General features: G+C 48.7%; 1 protein-coding gene across 7 annotated transcripts in view; it reads right to left on the reverse strand.

Annotated features, from left to right (window-relative positions):
* Positions 1–21,553, reverse strand: part of PTBP3 (polypyrimidine tract binding protein 3) — a 1,755,480-nt gene that overhangs the window by 1,477,737 nt on the left and 256,190 nt on the right. The window contains exon 2 of one of the 7 annotated variants that reach the window (XM_069630625.1): positions 19,838–19,966. The exons of 3 other annotated variants lie outside the window; for them this stretch is intronic. In XM_069630625.1, coding sequence (XP_069486726.1) covers positions 19,838–19,858 — 21 coding nt within the window. In that variant the 5' untranslated portion in view covers positions 19,859–19,966. Of the gene's footprint in view, positions 1–8,803; positions 8,962–9,746; positions 10,151–19,837; positions 19,967–21,553 lie in introns of those variants that run through there. 3 more of the 7 variants (XM_069630628.1, XM_069630626.1, XM_069630631.1) reach the window with 3 other exon arrangements.

Genomic DNA, 21,553 nt, shown 5'->3' on the forward strand with positions numbered 1-21,553 from the left:
GTCTGGTAGAAGTGATGGCCACAAGGAAAGCCATCTTCCATGAGAGAAACTGGAGTGGGGCCTGATGCATAGGTTCGAAGGTAGCCCCCATGAGTGTCGTCAGAACCACGTTGAGTTCCCACACCGGGTCAGGAGCAGTCACCGGCGGGAAGGATCGGAAAAGGCCTTTGAGAAACTCTTGAGGAGTGTGTGCGACCACAGAGAGGATCTCCCGGGGATCTGGTGTAGCGTGAGACACCCGCCAGATTTACCTTGATGGATGCGTGAGCCAGCCCAGCCTTTGCCAAGGACAGCAAGTATGGCAAGATCTGAGGAGCAGTGACCGTCAGAGGGGTAATCTGTGACCGGCACCACGTAGCAAAACATTTTAAATTATGGCCTTGGCGAGGGCCTCCCTCCAGTCCGCTGGCAGCTCATAACCTCCAAACTCTAAGGCTGCAGGAGCCAAGCCTTCAGGTTCAGCGATCCTGTGTCATGATGAAGGATTGCCCCTCGCTGTCTGTTGAGAAGATCCAGAACAACCGGCAACTTGAATGGAGGCACCGTTGACAGGACGAGAAGGTCCGGATACAAAATCTGCCTCGGCCACGCCGGGGCAATGAGTATCATCTTGCATTGGCACTGTCCGAGTGTGTTGTTGACTCGTAGCATGAAAGGGAAAGGAGGGAACGCATACAGAAAGCCCCTCCCACGGGAAGGAGAACGCGTCCAAGCTCCTAGGCTGGTGGAACTGGCTGGCAAACATCTGGCATTTGGAGTTCGCTGCTGCAACAAACAGATCGATCTGGGGACTGCCCCATTGCACGAACAAGCGGTCCACCTGATCCTGACGAAGCTCCCTCTCGTGGCAGAAGCGCAGTCTACTGCTGACGAGTCTGCAATGGTGTTCTTGACTCCCGCCAGGTGAAGAGGGACAAGGAACATCCCCCGACTGATTGCCCACTGCCACAAGTCCTGGGCCTCTTTGGAGAGCACTCGGGATCGAGTGCTCCCCTGCTTCCTGATGTAGAACATGGTGGTGGTGTTGCCAGTGAAGATCCTCACCACCTTGCCTTTCAGAGATGGTAGGAATAACTTAAGGGCCCAGAATACCGCCCGTAGCTCCAGGATGTTGATATGCAGATACTTCTCCTCCGGAAGCTACAGGCCTCTGACGTGTAGACATCCGGTGTGCACTCCCCTACCTTCCAGGGAGCAATCCGTGGTGACCGTCTGCTGGTATGGAAGCTTATGAAATCCCGAGCCTTGGGCGATGTGAGAGCAGATCCCCCCCACCACTCTATCACCCAATGGAACTCCTTGTTGAGGGCTCTTGTCCGTGAAACTCCCGGACACCTGTATCCAACGGGCATCCAGGAATTCTTGTAGGGGTCGCATCTGCAAGCTGCAGAGATGGGCGAGGTAGATGCAGGACAACATCATGCCCATTAACGACTTGATGGGCCGCACTGTGGCCGTCTTCGCCGACACAGTCGTTGCATCTTTCCTTGAATGGCTGCTAGCCTCTCCTCCGAGGGCGATGCCAGGCAAGACACAGTGTTGAGTCTGGCGCCGAGGAACAGCGCATTCTGTGATAGCGTTAAGCAGGACTTTGGATGGCGAATCCCAGATCCAGATAGTCATGGAGTGGAACGATCCCACCTCGTCTGGTGGGTAAACCCTATGAAGAGCATCTAAATGTGGCGGTTCATTGTCCTCCGGGACGAAGTCTTCGTCTACATCCGCAGTCGTGACCGTATCCGTCCCCGTATCAGGGTACGCTCGGGGAGATGGCACCCGACATGGCAGAAGAGGTTGATATGGGGGCATCAAATGATGCTTCCTCTTTTTCGTCTGTAGTTTGTCAGGGACCTGGGGCGCTGCAGGTACTGGTGCCGGGGGCATTCTCGTCTGGATCTCCGACACCAGAGTGTGGAGAGTCGATAGAATGTCTAAGGAAATGCCTCTCGATAGAGGAGGAAAACTAAGCCCTGCGCAGTCGTCGTCCACGTGGACGGTATCCATCGACTCTTGATCCTCGTCATCCATGGACGAAACCTCCATAGTTTGGCGGCGACTTGGGAGGACTGTTTCAGGGCCTCCTCGCCCCCCACCCTTTTCCCTCCTGAGGGGCCTGCACCAGGACCTGGGTCGGTGTCGTAGCCCCTTCTGGGGTGCCTGCATCCTTCACCAAGGATTGTGCAGCAGTGTTCCACCGTGAGGGCATGGAACCTTTCTGCCCCACAGGAGCCACCCTCGTAGGATCAGCGCCTGCAGCTTCTGTGTTAGTGGTACCCGTCGACTAAGTCATCGACAAAGACTTCAACTGAGCCTGTTGACCCTGCATGGGGTGCGCTGCCTTCTCCTCCACTCTTGCCTTATATGATCTCTCCCGTAGCTTTGCCAGGGTGGATGACTTGATGGTAGACTGGCTATGGAGGCAGAGGGTGATGTTGATCGCGCCCTATCCACTTTGGGACCCGCATCAGCAGCGAACCCGGTGGACTAAGATTTGCGGGTCTCGGCCTCATCTTGGACCCCCACAGATGGGACGCCTTGAAAGGACTTAGAAGTCTGCTCCTCGGACCGGCAGGTCCTGGACGAGGCATCACCCTGCTCGGAGCACAGGTCAGAGGCCTTTTTCGAGTTGAGCCATGCCGCCAGCCTAGTGTGTGTCTTTCGTCATTTTCTTAGAAAAACCTTGGCAAATCTCGCACTCTACCTCCTTATGCTCGCGGTGTAGGAAGTAGAGGCATTGTAGGTGTTGGTCTTCAACACATTCGTTAGCCTGCATTTGGTGCAGGACCTGAAGAGCGACTGCCACTCCTCCTCTGACATGATCGCAGGGAGCAATGAAGGCCCAGGATGGCCTTCTAGAATCTTCACCCTTGAGGGACACAGAACTTCACCGGGATCCCCGTTGCCAGCAGATGAGGAAAAAGAGAACATGGGCTCTTTGGAACAAAAATTTTACTTTTCTCATTGAAAAACACGAATCATACAAATAGCTCGGATAGCAACTCGAGGACTCCCAACACTGAAGCGTGCAGTAAAAATCTGAAGATGGCTTCCAGAGGCGGGGCTTAGAATTGGGAAGGGGCATGTCCAGACACGGACGTTCCAGTTCTTAAACTTGTTAGTCTGACACTCTGAGGGAAAACCACATGTTTTCCCAACCTCGGGTTTGGGAAAAAATGTCTGGCGGCGAGCAAAAAAACAAAGTATGGCACTGACCTTAAAGTGTGTTCTGAAAATGGTCAACTAGAAGTAGAAGGTTATGCTGATATGTTCAAGGGAAAAGACTCTGGGAGTATGGACCATCAGGCCATGTGTTAGCAGGCACATTGAGCAGCTATTAAATTGAAACTTTATTGCTTACCATGTGTAACTGGTAACTCTACAAGGAAGACTAGCTTCACAAATCCTGACACTACTCGACCAGTAAAGCAAACTGCATGTAAGGTGTGTTTGTGGACCCATGTCGAACAAATGAGTAGTGGCACCTGAAGCTTTTTCATGGGGTGGTTGCGCAGGGGGAGTTCAGGGGGGACATTTCCAGGCTTAGTACATTGATTGGTCACAGGGATTAATCATACAGAAAATTCTGACTTCTCGTGGGCATTGCCGGAAACCTTTCTCCAGACAGAGCCAGCATGAGGCTCATGGGAACACGTGGAGTTTAGGATGCAGGGCGGGGAAGAATCGGGGAACCGAGAGGCTATGGTGAGGAAAATCAAGGGGGCGGGGCAAGCCGAGGAGTAGTAGGTATGCGAGATGGGTCAAGATGATCGTATGGGTGGTGTAAGTGAGAAGAAGGCATTACATGAGACACATCCTAGTAGTCATGCATGGGGTCTCCTGGTGCAGGACTCAGGAGACTTGAGTGGATGGAGTAAGTGAAGGCAACAGTAGAAGTGGTATACATAAGCAGACCAAGCTCAAAGTGGGGATGAAGGAAAGCAGGAAGGCTTCATAGAGTGATGGTGAGGAAGGAGGGGCTAGAGAACAGGACGTGTCATTGGAGAAGTGGATGATTCAGAAGGAATCGGGGTTCTTATGGAGGGAGATGAAATGAGGCGGAGGATCTGGGGGATCTAAGGAAGAAAAGTTGTCAACTCCTTTGGGGGCTCGTGTAGGGTTGGGCGAACCATCTGACCGATACACTGTATGTCTAAACACTTCTAAGTTATCTCAGTTTGACCAGTTAAGGAAACTTGGACTCTTTGATGTAAATGGATTTACCCAGCATCACAATTTGGACAAGTGAAGACACTGTCTTTAATGAAATCGCCCCCATTTAATTTGTACACCATCGAGTAACTGCTGCTTAGGCTTCTTCCGTTAGCTGAACCAATTGTGTTTAGTAAAGCTGCCTTTTAAAGCACAGAAGAATTATGATCAATCAGAATCCATTCAATATACCTCTATAGAAATGTTTGGGGAAACAATTGATTCCTGCCCTTGTTTAGTTTATAGTACTCTTTAACGTTTCCATTAGAAATGGGAACACTAGCCTGTGCCACATCCAGACAAGTTAGTTAGCAAGTGCCACACCTGGATAGAGTTATAAATATTAGCCTGTGCCACATCTAGGCAGATATGGGGATGTTAGCAAGTGCCAAACTTGAATAGAACTGTGAAAGTTGGCAAGTGGCACACCTGGACAGAGTTTTGAACATCGGCCTGCGCCGCATCTAGACAGAACTATGAGTTTTAGCATACCTCACCTAGAATTGTGAATGATGGCACGTGCTACACTTAGATAGAACTGGCAATGTTAGCAAGTGCCACATTTAATTAGAATTGTGAACTTTAGCCTGCGTCACATCCACTTTGACCCTCAGGTCTGGGTGTCGCCTCCACCCAGATCTATCCTATGATGACAGTTTTTTGTGGGACCCTGGACTCTTTTCCCACTGTGCAGGACTCTCGGGTCTAGGTGTGGCCTCCATCTTTGTCTATTGTATGGGGAAACGTAGCGTATTGTGATACCTGGGCCCCCAACCACCATACAGGATTCTCAAATCTAGGCGTCTAGCCAAACTGTGAAGATCAGCTGCGAGACATAACCCACTAACCAAAAAGCTCAAAATCTCCACATACTTAACTCATACAAAAAAACCACACAACCACCTCTCACACGCACTTTACCACACTGCACCAACAAACAACAAATAAGCCGCACCAACAGCACACAAGGTCTAGCATCGATCAGATACTCACACCAAAGCTCAGCGCACAGTGTTAACCGAACTGAAGCTGCCAACAGGACACTTCTATCACTATCCTACTCCCTCTTTAGCCTTACTAACCCAACCCACCTTCTAGTTTACAGATCCGCCTGAGGACCAACTCTGTAGGTGACAGTGCACGGTATAAATACAACTCCCATATTGCTGCCTTTTGAAATGGCAATGGTCCTAGGTCTAGGAGTAGCTGTACTTCGTTTCTGCAAGCAGGGAAGCCAAGCATAGCTATCATGCCAGACGGCAGACCAGACTTTAACCACACCACACTCAGCTGGGGGAATCAGACAACACCGAGTGGCGAGCAATCCACTGGTCACATTGCTTCTAAAGTCAGATTAAATAAAACATAGTCCAATGGGGAAAAGTCGACCAACAACTTCAGACAACGGACTCTGGTACTTGAACAATACGAAAGTAGAGACCGTCGCTAGTATAAAATACTAGGGAATAATGATTGACTCAACAAGATCGGAAAAAGCAATCCATCTAGTGCTGTGGGCTAAAATCAAAACTTTGACAACCCAAGCTAAACTAGTAGACCGGAAATATAGGAAATTTTCCCTACTACCTGCAATTCAATTTTACAAACAAAAGGTGGTTCCATCTGTAATTTACGGTATGGACGCAGCCCTAAATATCCATGATACTATATGGTCGAAACTGGAAGGTTTCTTGTGGAAAGCCGTATTAGGCCTTCCCTAATCGTCATCAATATCAGCTATCGGACGTGAATTGGGCCTGCTATCGTTGAAAGCATCAGTCGAACAAAGTCAGATGAGACTACTTCGGAAAATTATTCTACCAGACACTCTTCCGATTTACAAATTGATCCAGGCAGAACTTAACCAAGGACGCTGTAACGCACTGAACAAATGGGAACACAAATTCAAAAAAGCTGTCAGACTTGGCTTGCACGTCTGAGGATCTTATCCAAAATCCTAATAGGATAAAGACAAAAATAGCCCAAGAAGACTGGATCCAAACTGGTGAGACAACAATAGCAAATAAGCTATTTGCTCTTTTACCCCCAACAACAAACAAGCTAAATCGACCTCTGAATTACTGTATAAAATTTCCTAATAAAAGACTGCAGAAAATAGTTATGAAAATGAGATTCAACCAAATGCCAACTCAAGAAATCATAGCTATCCGGACTAAATCAGTATCAAGAACTTGTAGACTATGTGCTGAGACTGAAACGGTAGAAACCATAAGACACTTACTTTTGAACTGTCCTAAAACCGCGTTTTTGCGTGATGCTTACCTGCTACCCTTGATGTATGATGTATCGCTTCGAGAGGAAGACACATGGTGGTGCCGCCTGGTCTCAGGTGAAAAAACAAAATGGTCAACGACGGCAGTAAAGATCTTGGAAGCTGCACTTAGATTACCAACAGACACTGCCAATTAAGCCAGTATGGCTCTCTGTAGTTTGACTCTTGCGTGTTGTGGCAAATGGCTTTTCTTTTTTTTTCTTCACTTCAAATATGATTCGTTTTTCGTCTTGTTATCTGTTTACTACTCTTAGCATGGTGTCTTTTATGTAAAACAACTTCTTGTAAAAATCAAACTGACCTTTGATTATAAACAAGTAAATAACAAAAAGAAATTGTCCAATAAGGTATACAAGGCAGGAAATATCCACTAGGCCAGACTTCCATGAAACCATCCACAGGCAGCCAAGCACTTTGAAGTGGCCAAAAGACGAGATGTAGCACTACACAAAAACACAAACTTATCTAACACACTCCCTTCTAATGAGTAACAAGTAAATGTCTGCAGTTATACACATATAAATTAAACTTCTCAAGTGATCTGCCAAGGATTTCAAGAGGGCAAGACGACTGCCTCTTCTGAATGGCATGGAACATTTCTTGAGCGAACAAAGAGGTTTTGAGAGGACAAAGAAATGTTAACAGGACAAACATTACATTGAATAAAGCTGAACTTAACTGGGCAGGACTTGCCATAAGGTTAGGGTGATGTGCTGTGCATAGGAAGACAAGTTCGATCAATGCTTTCACTATACAGCAATAACTTCATAACCCATCCACAGCTTTGCAATTATATTCCAACACATTTAGCACATGTGTAGTTTCTCTTACAAGCCAAACAGTATCTTGAGCTTGCGACAATTCTATTACAAACACTTCCCTGTGCGGTTACAGTCATGTAGCGCATGCAGACCTATACAGCAACACCCAAGTAATACACACAGCCCACGCTAGGGAAACGCATACAGTGCAGTGCAGCCTATATGTACCTATCTCGTACACATTCGGTAGGGGATGCACTGTACATCATGCAAATCTCCAATGCAGCCATGTGCAAAGCACGTCTATGGTATTACCCAACCACCAGCAAATGCATGCAATTCTAGCTAACCCCAACTTTCACAGGCGCACTGCGATTAAGCTGCTATATTGATTTGGCCCTACGCCTGGGGGTCAGGAAGGGAGGTCGGAAAAAACAATACCAGAGCACTAGCCGACCTTGCAGCCGTCATAATACACACTAGTTCCCTCACAGCCTACCTGGTCGTAATTTAATAGCAGTGAAAAGCACACACCAGTTTTGAGCACCCCTCCAAACCCAATCATAACCCTGCAACCAAAGCACCATGCAGCCAGACAACACTCCAGTCATTCAGACGCATGAGCTGTTCAGCGAATGCACGGTCGGATAAGCATATAGCCCCACAATATCAGGCCAATGACAATCGTGCACTAAACACATTTGATATTTAAAACTTGCTACACTATTTACGGGGTGTAAAAGATTCAAACATGCATTCAATATGAATGCTACGGTCTTTTGATGAAACGCAGGTTTACGCTCAAATAAAAGTATGTGAATTCCCTTTTCCATCTCTAGGGTGTCAACCCCTCTGTCTCTCGATTGGTCTCTTTCTTACTCGGTTACAGTTGTAGCACAATGTTTGCCAACAACGACCCATCCCTACTGGTACCCAGATAGAGAATTAATTTACCATATCAGACCTTCCGCCGTTGAAACACGGGTTCCTCAAAGCAATGCACTCGATACTGATCGACGTGCCAATATTTATCCACGGTTCGTTTTCGTTCTATCCTCCCTCTACTTTGGGATTAGTTTACTTATAGTTTTGATTTTGATTTGTTGCCGAGGCAATGTGTAAACTGAGTTTTTCCTAAATAAAATTAAGTGCCATTCGCTGAATGCAAATCTGCCGTTTGTTAACTTACTTTCAGTATTTTGTACTATGCCAGCATACGGCCTTTCACAAATTCATAATACATCGACAGAGTATGGTTATCGAGAGCCAGATCCTCCCCTACTTCCACTCCCCCACAACCCCCGCCCCTTGTTTCTAGGGTATCCAAGGGCAGGTTGTGGTTCTGAGCACCAGACTTTGAGAGAAGACCTGGGGAAGTGAGGTGAAGGAGATATGTGGAAACATTGGGAGGAGTTTACACTAGAATATCAAGACACTTCCTCGAGAAAAACTGTACCTTGTATGGCTGCCTGGTGAGAAATTACTGTCCAAACCGTACACGTCAAATATAACTCTTACCGCAGATCTAATTTCTACCAACCTTGCTCATCTCTGCTTTGCTGAGCCTGCTGCATTATCCTTCCAATTGCTTTTACAATTTACACTGGATGTCCTAAACATGATTAAAGAGTAGATGCCTCTTGAACATGATTTTAAAAAAAAAAACATGCAAGTCTTTTGCTTTCCTGAGCCTTTGCTGTCTCCATTGTCTGATGTCACAAAGGGCTCGTGCATTGGAGCGGGCGGGGGGGGGGGGGGGCTACAGGAAAAAATACCCTGTACTTTACAGGCAGTATTGGTGACCATGTCCACATTTAAGGTCCTTTGGTGAATGTCCGCCGTGTCGGGGGAAACCCAATTTAGTAATTGCTTTCCAAATAGTGAAAAACTTAAAATCATCAAAGCAATCCTTTCCTAAGAAATGTGGCATGGGAACATGGGACAAAAAAAGGTCAGCACACGTGCATTTCTGCTGGAAACTTGAAAGCAAAGGTCCTAAATGAGCTACTATAAAATAAACATCTACGCCTTTGGCCAAATGATAAACCGCACTGAAAAAAGGCTCACACCCAACGAAAAAGACAATTGGTTTAAAGGTCAGTTCTTGGATGACGGAGGGACAGCCCCAGGCAATCTCAACACCTAGTGCATTGTGGCGTATGCGCAAAGGTACTTATAGAAACGATAAGCAGTCATGTTTGCGAAACAAACCCGGGTGGCACGGAAAGCAGAAGGAAACAAAAACAAAAGGCCTTACAGTGCCCAGATCCCACCTTAAACCATGTGCCAGAGCAAGAGCATCGAATTAATGCATAATTAGTACAAACTGGGACTGAAATGGTGCGCATTCTGCCAAGTAATTCCATCGCAGTGTGTGAACCATGTAAACTATACAACATGTGTGCATCTATCTGCAGACACAGATGGTACACCAGTGCCTTGCCCTTGTAGTTCTATATTGAACCGAGAACAAAAACACTTACCTGAAAGCATTAAAAAAAGTGAAGATGGTTCAACGTTATAGCGTTACTCATTTAAAGAACCAATAGTGCTGCTGGAGCTGCGCGTACTGAACTCTGCCTTGGCATGATCCGGGCACGTCGGATTTTCCATTGTTGCGTGCGACATACCATCAGAACTCTCACTCTCTTTCCTATCAGCCGAAACAAGAAGCTCGTTCTCCAGTGACAGGGCAGGGCAGGGCAGGGCAGGGCGGGACAGGGGCGCGCGCGCGCGCGTACACAGACACACACACACACACCGGAGGGAACTTAATGCCATAGACCAAACCAGCTACGCCGTGGAAAGGAGGGGAGGAAGCGACAGCTCACATTGTGAGGCACGTTCCCATGCAACCCGATGCCAGCAGCTCCCGGCTTCTACTGTACTACCTATGCACAGTTAATTACGCAAAGGAAAGGGCTCGCACGGAGCCCGCCTGTCTTGTCATTCAGGCCCAATGTACACAGCTTCTTTTTACCTGGAAACTGCGAGCGACAGGTGCTGGGATCGCATGAGGCCCTACTGTACGCACCATAACGCCCCCCCACACTCCTCAAACGTAAACATGATGACGGCTGGGTAAGTGGGTGTACTCTAGCGACGAACAAAGCACCTTCCTTCAGTATTTAGTTTAAGTCTGAAGATATTCTATAATGATGTACCGTATAGAAATGTATACAAAAACATCCGTACGTTCAGCACTTTGGCAAGCAGAAGTGGGGGAGCTTCATGTATAGAGCTGAGGCAGGAGCAAAACGTCAGGGCGGATACACAACCCTACCCTTGCCTCCTGGCTCCCTGCGCCCCACAACATAAGACTGATATCTGGCATTCCAGTGTTGAAGGATGTACAGTGACATACATTATTTGCTCAAGGTGACATTTTCATTAAGTGTTAAGTCAAAAATTGAACTCTTAAGACACTGGAGCACAATACTTCGTTTTGAAGAGGGATGGTGAAATCTTACTCCAGCTCCCCCTCCCACAAGACATGGCCCGGAAGAAGAACTGCAAACACCACGACCACCCATACCATTTCGGACCAATTCCTAGTGCTCCCATGGCAGACACGTATGCAGAAAGGTCCCTACTTCTCCAACCATATAACCCAGGAGCAGTGCAAACGTTACCCAGAGTGGACGAGGAGCCTCAGGATGCAACTAAGGAGAACGCAATTGACAGTCTCGACTAAAGCGCCAAGCAGCTGTGCTGTTAACGTCGTTAAAGACACCATGACAAGAACATATGCTGAAAAGTTCTATAAGTTAGAGGACAGACACACATACATACTGCCATTGCTTTATTATTTTGTCATTAGCTTAACTGCAGCAACGCATAAACCAAGAAGCAAAATATTCTGAACACGCTTGCAGATGCTTACATGCAAATAACCTTTGCAACTGCAGGAGCACCGATGGGACCTGACAGAACCACTGTATTACTAACATATGGAGAACTAAAGACTAACACAAAAATGTAGACGCCAAGGTAAATCATCACAGGCCAAGACCCTCGGCAGGATCTGCACCAAGCAAATTCAGGCTGCACACAGGAGCAAAATGTGTTGGACAGGGACTGCTGCAAAGGCCACAAAGATACGAGTGAAATGCCATTCCGTGAACTACAGTAACATGAGCCATAGCAAATGGCAATAATTCTTCATACATTACGACTAATTCGGAGCTGCAGAGCTCGAAAACCCGCTCTCTGGACACGTGACCAGCAAAGTAGATGATGAATCGAAACCAGCAGCTGGGAATAAAGAACACTCACGCAGCCAGACAAAGGCTTGCAACAAAGAAGTTACATCGGGAGACGAGTGTTGCATGATGAGAACGAGCACTCTCATAGCCTTTGGTGGTGTACACTAATTACAATGCAGACACATAGTTATACTTATTACCTTGAGGAGTTCCATCTGGAGATGAGAACCATTTCAAATGCCAGGTCTGGGGAGACCAGCTCTAGCCAATCACAGTTCAGGATCCTAGGGGTGAGTAGCAACTGGCAAGAACCAATGACAAGACCCTCACAGTGCAACATTGTAGAGTATTAGGTAATCAGGTACGGGCCAGGCCAGCCACCTGACATGCAAGAGCCAGTGAACTAACATGTGTAAGGACAGCTATAGGTTGACTACCACTTAACGCCTAATCCCTTTCGACGATCGGTTTGCTGGAGAGTGGCCCAGGTTGCGATGTCAATGTGACAATTCGCTAACAAAACTGGCCTGCGAGCCAAAAATCACTGAGAAGTGCCTGGATTTCTTCTTTCCGTGTTCTGATCCTTGTTGGTTTTGGCTGTAATAAACCGCAGTTTGGACTTACTGTCCTTCTGGGCCTGCATTCCTTTTGGGAAGCAAAGGAGTTAAGCCTTCCATGAGTTCGGAGTCCACAAACTCCTAGCAGCCCTCAAGCTGCCTAGGAGTTTGTATGAACAGTTTTATCGAGCGGTCTTGGCAAGTACACAGACTAGATTTTATACCAACATGACAAATGCATACTTTTAAAACCATGTTAATAAAAACAGTAATATCCTTCAACCTAAATGAAGGCCACACGTATCTGAATGCAAAATCAGAACGCAAAGTATTGTCGACCAAAAACATAAAAACTGCCCTGGGTTTTGCAACTGTACTATTAAGACTTAGCGGCGCAAGAAATGACAAGGCATGCACCATCCTCCTCCCTAGCCCAAATCACCTCCCCTGCATACTGACGATGCATTCTATTTTTGGGGCAATCGAAGCCCGACCTGCAATGATTTGAACACTATGGGCCTGATTTACAAAAGAGCTTACAATGGGGCAATCCCACTGAAAATACGGAAGCAGCCCAGGGAATAATGGAACTACCTTCAGTGTTGATAATGTATGCAAGTTTCTTGAATAGCGCTTAATACCTTACTGAGCCCACTTCAAAGCTTTTATACATGCCATCGTAACCTAAAACAATTACCCCGTCTTCTTTTAATTTAAATCAGATACAAAAAGTATAACCAATGGAAAACTTTTACTTAAACAATGTTTGTTAGTTCCCACTCAAAACAATGTAGTTACACAGACTGTTCAGAAAATAAAAGTACAACAAGACTCTACAAAGAACCAGCTCTTCGTTCTCTATTAGACCAGCGATACTGTGCAGATATCCAAAGCGCTCAGGTGATCAGAGCAAGCTTTGCCTCAAGACCATGTCTGCCCAGTATTTCGTCTGGTTATCGTCACTTTGAAGGACAACCAGCAGCTCACGAAGTAAATCAGCCTGTAAATGGCAGAGAATCCTGAAGGAAGGGAGATTAAATTATGAACGTTCGTCCATGGTCTCTTACAGTAATAAGTACTTTCTAAGAATCCAAACTATTAGAAAAGACTACTTAACTGCTTTAAATTACAATTAGTTCAATGCAATTACCAAAAACCTAACAGCACCAAAAAAGTAAGGTGCCAGCCTTTTGAGGGTCATGTGATACTTCTTAGCCACCCATGCCCCAGCCACCACTACAACACAATGAGTAAACGTGGGTGCGCATGGTGGTGTCATCAAAAGTAAATGCACTGTGGAGTGCTGGTCTAGGTGCCCTTTTAGGGGAGTCTGAAACCCAGCAGATTCTGCCCCATCTAGTCTCATCTACCACATGCCTTACTTGGCTCTGGGGCCCAACATATCTTTTAAATGGAGCATGCGCAAACCGCACTCTCACTGAATAAAACCTGCATGATCGATGACATCCATTGAAGTTACAGTAATGTAAACAAAACAGCAAAAACACAGTTGCACTAAGAACATGATAGAGTGCTTTTAAAATTATGAGAGGGTAGAACCACACAATCCAACTGCTCTAGTCCTGTGGAGGAACTTTCCCTGCCAGCACCCATTCCAGGGCTCCATAGTTACTGCCGCCAACAAGGAACAAGTTACTTACCTGTAACTGTTGTTCTCCAGCATGGGTCTGGCATGGATTCACATGCTCATGAATTCCCCGTCGTCAGGCTGGGAATCCTCGGTAAAGAAAAAACCAGTATCAGTTTCGTTTCTGATCTGTCTTTCGTAGTAATAACCAATCACTGGTCTCTGCGTCATACTGACCACAGCCAATGACTGCCCTCTACCTAAGCACCGCCTCTGGCAGCCATCTTCAGATTTGGAAGCACGTGAAGTGGCAGTATGACCAAGTGAAGAGCCGCAGAGGGGTAGGCGGGAGGGTTCGCATGTGAATCCATGCCAGACCCATGCTGGAGAACAACAGTTACAGGTAAGTAACTTGTTCCTTCTCCAGCATGGGGTCTGGCATGGATTCACATGCTCATGAATAAAGAATACATAGCAGTACACACATGCACAACCACGGGAGGTGGCAAAGGCTCAACATTAAGCATTACATCAAACTCAACATTAAGAATCTTACCTCCTCACCAGGCTCACCTCAGGCGAACAGGTTGCGCAGCACTGCTTGGCCGACCCTGGACTCCTCCCTGGAATCCCGATCGACGCAGTAGAACTTCGTGAAGGTGTGCATCGACCTCCACGTAGCAGCCCTGCATATGTCCAGCAGGGGCACACCAGAAAGGAACGCCGTGGTAGCTGCGATCGCTCTGGTGGAATGGGCTCTCGGACGGCCGGGCAGCGGTCGGTTTGCCAACCGATGACAGTACATGATACAGCCGGAGAGCCATCTGGAAATGGAAGCCTTCGAGAGAGCCTTCCCCTGATTGACAGGTCGAAAGTTCACAAAAAGTTGTGACGTCTTCCGAAAACTCTTCGTGCGGTCCACGTAGAACTTCAGCGCTCTAGCCACATCCAGCGAGTGCAAAGTCCTTACAGCCGGCGACGAAGGCGACGGGAAGAAAACACGTAACACCAAGGGTTCGTTGAGGTGGAAGTCCGACGGCACCTTGGGCATGAAGGAGGGGTGCGTCCTGAGCACTACCCTCGTGTCGTAAAAAGTCAAGTACAGGGGCTTGCAGGAAAGGGCCTGGATCTCTCCCACCCGTCGTGCGGAGGTGATGGCCACAAGAAACGCTGTTTTCCACGACAAGAACTTCAACGAAGCTGAGTGCAGAGGCTCGAATGGAGGTCCCATGAGCTTGGTCAGCACCACGTTGAGCTCCCACGCCGGGGACGGGGCCTTCACCGGCGGAAATGATCTGAACAGTCCCTTCATGAATTCTTTCACCAGACGATGAGACCACAAAGACGTCCGTCCAGTGGTTCTGGTGTATCAGGAGATCGCAGCAAGATGAATCTTGATGGAAGCGTACGCCAGCCCAGCCTTGGCCAGCGTCAGCAGGTACGGCAGTACTTGAGGAGCCGTAATCCTAAAGGGTTAATCTTCTGTGCATGGCACCAGACAGAGAACCTCTTCCATTTGTGTCCGTAGCATTTAAGAGTTGAGGACGCCCTGGCCTTTGCCTTTGCAAGAACCTCTCTGGAGTCGGCCGGTATGTCGTAACCTCCAAACTCTAACGCTGCAGGAGCCAGGCCTGCAAGTTCAGCGACTTCGGGTCGTGGTGGAGGATGGCGCCTCCTTCCCTGGAGAGAAGATCCGCGTCCACTGGCAGCTTGATTGGCGGGGACGCTGACAAGTCCAGAAGGTCCGGGAACCATATCTGCCTCGGACACGCAGGTGCGACGAGGATCATCCTGCACCGTGACCTCTTGAGCTGGTTGATGAGCCGGATCAGCAGCGGCAATGGAGGGAACGCATATAGGAAGAGGCCCTCCCATGGGAACGAGAAAGCATCGCCCATGCTCCTCGGCTGGGGAAACCTGCTGGCGAACCTCCGGCACTTGGAGTTTGTCGCCATCGCGAACAGATCGATCTGGGGTGTGCCCCACCGTCGGAAGAGGCGGTCTACTAGATCCTGTCGTAGTTCCCACTCGTGGCACGAGCGCAGCTCCCTGCTGAGCGAGTCGGCGATGGTGTTTTTTATCCCTGCCAGATGAAACGGCACCAGAAACATCCCTTGGGCGACGGCCCAATGCCACAGATCCTGAGCCTCCTTGGACAGGGCTGGGGATCTGGTACTGCCCTGCTTCCTGATGTAGAACATGGTGGTGGTGTTGTCGGTGAAGATCCTCACCACCTTGCCCTTGAGGGACGGAAGAAAGGACCTGAGGGCCCAAAACACTGCACGGAGTTCCAGGACTTTGATATGGAGGGACTTCTCCGTCGGCAGCCAAAGGCCCCTCGCGTGCAGATTTTCGGTGTGCGCTCCCCACCCTTCCAGGGAGGCATCCGTGGTCACTGTCTTCTGGTGGTCAGGGGTCTGGAAGTCCATGCCCGCCGTCAGATGCGCGCGGGCGCCCCACCACCGGATCGCTCGTCGGAAGCTCTAGTCGAGTGTGATCCGGTCCTCAAAGCTGCCCGTCGTCTGGATCCAGCAAGCGTCCAGGAACTCCTGTAACGGGCGCATCCGAAGCCTGCACAGGCGGATGAGGTAAATGCAAGAAGACATCATTCCGAGGAGGGACTTGATGGACATCACCCTGGCCGCGTCCGCAACCAGCATCCGCTGCACCTTGCCCAAGATGGCCTTCGTCCTTTCCTCTGACGGAGAGGCCAGAAGCGCCACTGTGTCGAGCTTCGCTCCCAGAAACAGTGCGTCTTGAGCGGGTACCAGGTGGGACTTGGCGTAGTTTATGGAGAATCCCAGGTCCGTGAGTAGTTGGACAGTCCTCGCCGTGTGCTCCGCGGCGAGCTCCTTTGTCTTTGCTCGGATGAGCCAGTCGTCCAGGTAGGGGTAGACGTGGATCCCCTCCAGGCGCAGCTGCGCCGCCACCGGTGCGAGGCACCTGGTGAACACCCTGGGTGCCAACCTCAATCCGAAAGGAAGGGCTCTGAACTGGTAGTGACGCCCTTGGACCACGAATCTGAGAAACTTTCGGTGTCCCTTTAGGATGGGGATATGGAAGTAGGCATCCTCCAAATCCAACGACGACAGGAAATCGCCCTCCTCCAGTTGACCCAGGACGTGCTGGAGGGTGACCATCCGGAACTTCTGTGCCTTGATGAATTTGTTCAGTCGTCGTAGGTCCAGGATGGGACGCCATCCTCCCGTCTTCTTCTTCACGAGGAAGTATCTTGAGTAAACTCCGGAGCCCCGAAGCCTCTTTGGGACGAGATCGATGGCGCCTTTCTTGAGCATCGCCTTTACCTCCAAGAGAAGTTGAGGGACGTGATGTTCCTTCCTGGCCACGCGGGGGACGCGCGGGCACTTCTTTAGAAACTCGAGCGCGTGACCCTGGGCCAGGGCGTCCAGCACCCAACGGTCGGTGGATATGGACTCCCACGCGCTGACGAAGCTCGCCAGCCGGCCTCCCACCGGGGTGCTTCAGTGGGGGCCCGACCCCACGGCCGGTTCAGTCCTGCTTCGACAAGGCTTTGCCGCCTTGTCCTCCTTGGCGATGACGGCGGGGTCAGCCCGACTTGCCTCGTCCCCTGTAGGCCTCCTGTGACGACGAACGGGCCGCTTGATGATCGGTGGAAAATCCACCGCCGGAACCTTTGGAGGCACCCTGCTTGCCTCCGCCGCTCCGAAAGGGCAGCCGTCGTTGCTGGAGAACACCAAGAGCCCGGGCCGTCTCTGTGTCCGTCTTGATGACTTGTAGGGAATCGTCCACTGTTTTCCCAAACAGGTTGCTCCCGTCGAACGGCATGTCCAAGACTCTGGTCTGCACGTCCTGACGGAAGTCAGTAGCCTTGAGCCATCCACGCCGCCTAAGGCACACGGCGATGCCCAACTGGCGAAATCCAGTGTCAGCGATGTCCATCGCTATCGTAATGGCGTGGTCCGACGCCACTTCTCCTTCCTGCAAGATCTCTAGGGCCTCCGCCCTCTTGTCGTCTGGTAGGAAATCCAGCAGGGGGGCGATTTTGTACCACAACTCCCTGTCGTAGCGGGCTACGATAGCCAAGGCGTTAGCAGCCTTAATCGTCGTCGCTGCCGATGAGATGACTCTGCGTCCCATCGTGTCCAACTCCTTTCCCTCGCCGTCCGGTGGGGAGGTTGACGTAGAGGCCGAGGCCCCCCCCCGCCCTTTCTTCCTGGCCGCCGCGGAGACGACCGAGTCCGGGGTCGGCTGTGCCCGAAGGCACAAGGGGGCCGCGTCCGGGACCCGGTACTTCTTCTCGTACCGATCCCTTCTCGCAGGCGTTGTGGATGGGTTCTTGAGGAGGGCGAGACCCTCATCCCAGATATCGTCCAGTAGAGGTACAGCGAGGACCGTATTCCTCTTGGTCTTGCGCCGTTGATAAAGGAAACCTTCCTTCTTCTCTTCCAGGCAGAGCTGGAAAAGCTTGGATGCCCTGGCGATCATGGCATGAAACGATCCAATCTCGTCGGGTGGAGAAGCCTGGGGAGGAGGTGACGACGGGAGATCCTCGTCGTAAACCTCGTCGTCTGTGGAGAAGTAGAATAGGCTATTTCGAGTTAGCTCAATGCGGGTACGCATGCATTCATAAGGCTGATTATTACAATTTTTGACAGATGAATAATATGTCCGAAGTGCACAACAATGAGAATATGCTATGTCCGTCCTTTCACTGTACATTCAAGGGAGCATATGGTAGAATAGACTATTTCAAGTTATCCGCATGTGGACAAACATTCATAAGGCTGGCTTTCATTTTTTGGCAATTGAATGGCAGTGTGCAAGCTGCTAAAATAGGCAAAGTCGACATTTTCAATGTACATGCGCAATCATGGGGTAATATGCTAGTATGGTAGGATAGGCTATTTCAAATTTTGATGCAAAGGAGAGAAGCACATACAAGGGTGGGCTGATTCGACTAACAGTGTGAACCAGTATGCACGTGGAGGTGATGAGCTAATGCTCCAAAACAATTGCGTGCAGACAAAGCACTATACCATCAGCTGGGTCATTATCAGCAGGGCTAACGATGGTATGCGATTTTAGAGAGAGGACTGAGGGCTGTAGGAGCAGTAGTATAGGTGCTCGTGGGGCCGTTGGGTACAGCGGTCGGCAGAATGCGAGTTGGGAAACTACAGATGCGGACAATACAGATTTGGCAAATGGGCGCAACAATGAGATTTCAGGAGTAGCTGATACAACCATGCAGCTGAATGTTTAGTAAGCAGGGATCTGACAATTACTGCAAGTGAACCAACAGTATAAACCGTGTAGGTTGCAAATGGCCATAGATATGTTAAAATAATACCTGGCCATGACTGTAATCAGCACATATATTCAGTCAATGGATATATTGACTGTGGGGCATATAACAATCGTGTGAATACGCTACGGCAGTTACAGTATCATGGACATCATGATGCAAGCAATAGGTGCATACTCATAGAAAGGATGAATAGGGGTGTGTGTTCGTTGCTAGGTGGTCAAGGTGACTTGTGCAATGAGAGTAGTTTGTGGGGCACTCTATTGAGGTGATTCGGGACTGGTGCAAAGTGAGTTTTGAGTTTCATTTTAGTCCATCGAGGACGCCAGTGCGCTCTGTGTAGTGAATGGGTCTGTGTCACAGCCGCGTTACACACGCCGGGTGTGACGAACCAAATGATCAGGCATCTGTGATTTTGTCCGCTAAACGTTGTACATCTGGCAGAGATTAGGTGGGGGCTAGATGGGACAGATTCCTGGACAGTAGTGCCAGGCAAGGACAGGCTCAGAGCCTTATCCCACGGGCCTTTTCCTGCGGGACGACCACGGCTTGCGCCTTCCGGTTTCAGGGCCGTAGGGTAACGCTAGGCTGGGTCCAATCGGGAGCTCCTGCTGCCGGCTCGACTGTTGCCTTGCAACATGCAACAAGTGGCAGCGGCCATTTTACGGCCTGGGATTCTCTTCGCCACGCAGTGGATTGAAGGTGATCAGCTCTTGGGATTCGAGTAAAGCTGTCGGGGGATCAGCTGGAGGGGCGATAGGGTCAGCGACCCAACGTATGAAGCTGCAGGTAGTGCTGGAAGTAAAAAGATCCTCATCAAACCTGAATAAGGTGGCATCCGTGTGGTTTTCTGCAAAACGAAATCATGTTTGGCAACAAACGCCCTTCCCTTGAATATAGAAAGGAGGAAGAGGTTTTCTCACAGAAGGTGGAAGCTGACCTGGGAGTGGTGGGAGCTCATCCCCACCAGAAAACGTTGAACGTGGTCTTTTCTGGAATTTTCAGTTGATCCTGCATCGGCCCATTGGCTAGTTTCTAGGAGTTAGAGGGTCCATACTCTGCCACATACCTGTATTTTGAAAGGGAAGGATTTTCTTTCAATCGTGCTATTGTAGCGTTACAGAATGTACACTATTACAAAGCATTCTGACATCCCTTTATTTCGCTTACCCCGCACCCTCTCATTTTCATGTCCACCTTTAACCCCTCCCCACACTTTCTTGCTTTCTTTCTCTTTCATCCTAAGCTTTTCAATGTTAAGTTATGGAGCAACAACAGCTTTTGATTAAGTATTTATTGTTAAAGTAAGAAGACTGCAAAACACAGCAGGCGCCCTCCTGGGAGGCTGGCTCCAACTGCCTTCTCATAACAAACCAAAACATTAAACATTCTCAATAGAACTAAAACACACATGAACTCCAGATGGAATGGTGTTACATCATAATGTGAATACCTAGTATAATGTTAAGTTACAGTAACACTTTGCACAGTAATGAGACCAATCCCAACACATCTCCTTCCTTTAGTAAAAAGTTTTAACCCACATAATAATCGTTGAACTTGATTGGTCTGTTCCTGACTCTGCTCGCTTTCAGACCAATGTCAATGCTACTATTTCTGTCACACTCAGCATTCACCACTCTATCTGCATGTGGTCTAAAAACTGGAGCTTCTTCTGTCTCATGATACAACTCCTGGTCCCATTCTTCACTACCTTCAGCAGCATCCTTGTTACTTTTGGCTAGTCTAGACATTGCCCAACATTCACCACCCTCCATAATAACAACATTTCCCTTTATAACTGCAATTCTTTTGGGACCAATAAATTTACTAGTGATGCATTTAGGAGATACTCTAGGATTTTTGATGTAAACCCAGTCCCCAACAGACCAACTCACTCCCCGAACAGACTTCTTGTTATCAAAACGAACTTTGTACTCATCCTGAGTCTCCCTAACTAGATCCATAATTTTTTTTCTGTCAATATTCACACTCCTAGCTAGATTCATCCAACCCGGACATAGTTTTGTCCCAGAGTGTCTACCCTTGAGAGATGAGAAAGGTGAAACACCAGTAATGGAGTGTGGAGTCACACAGTAACTCCAGACCATTTCTCTCAGAACTGTCTGCCACTTCAATCCCGATGCCATGGCCAACTGCAGACCACCCTTGAGGAATCTATTCATCCTTTCCACTAAGCCATTCGCTCTGGGTTGATACAACGCTGTCCTGTAATGTTTGATACCGTATCTATTAAAAAATTCCACCATTCTGTCCGAACAAAATTGGACTCCATTGTCTGAGACAAGCTCCGAGGGAAACCCCTCCCTGTAGAACACTTCCTCAACGAAAGTGATCATTTGAGAAGTGGTTGCCTCCTTTATAGGTTTCCACTCGACCCATTTTGAGTGATAATCTACAAGTACAATGATATATTTGAAATCTTCACCCAACTCCTGAATGGGTCCCATCAAATCCACTGCTAACTTCCTCCAAGGCTCTGCTGGGACACTAACCGGCCTTAAAGGTGTTTCTCTAACAATTTTAGTTTTATCACTTCTTTCGCATTCCTTACATTTCCTGACAACTCTTTCCACATCGCCATCTATACCTGGCCACCAAAACGATTGCCTTATGTGTCTTTTGGTGCCCCCAT

Source organism: Ambystoma mexicanum, chromosome 6q (assembly GCF_040938575.1).
Source record: "Ambystoma mexicanum isolate Mex_15411 chromosome 6q, UKY_AmexF1_1, whole genome shotgun sequence".
Classification (NCBI taxonomy): domain Eukaryota; kingdom Metazoa; phylum Chordata; class Amphibia; order Caudata; family Ambystomatidae; genus Ambystoma; species Ambystoma mexicanum.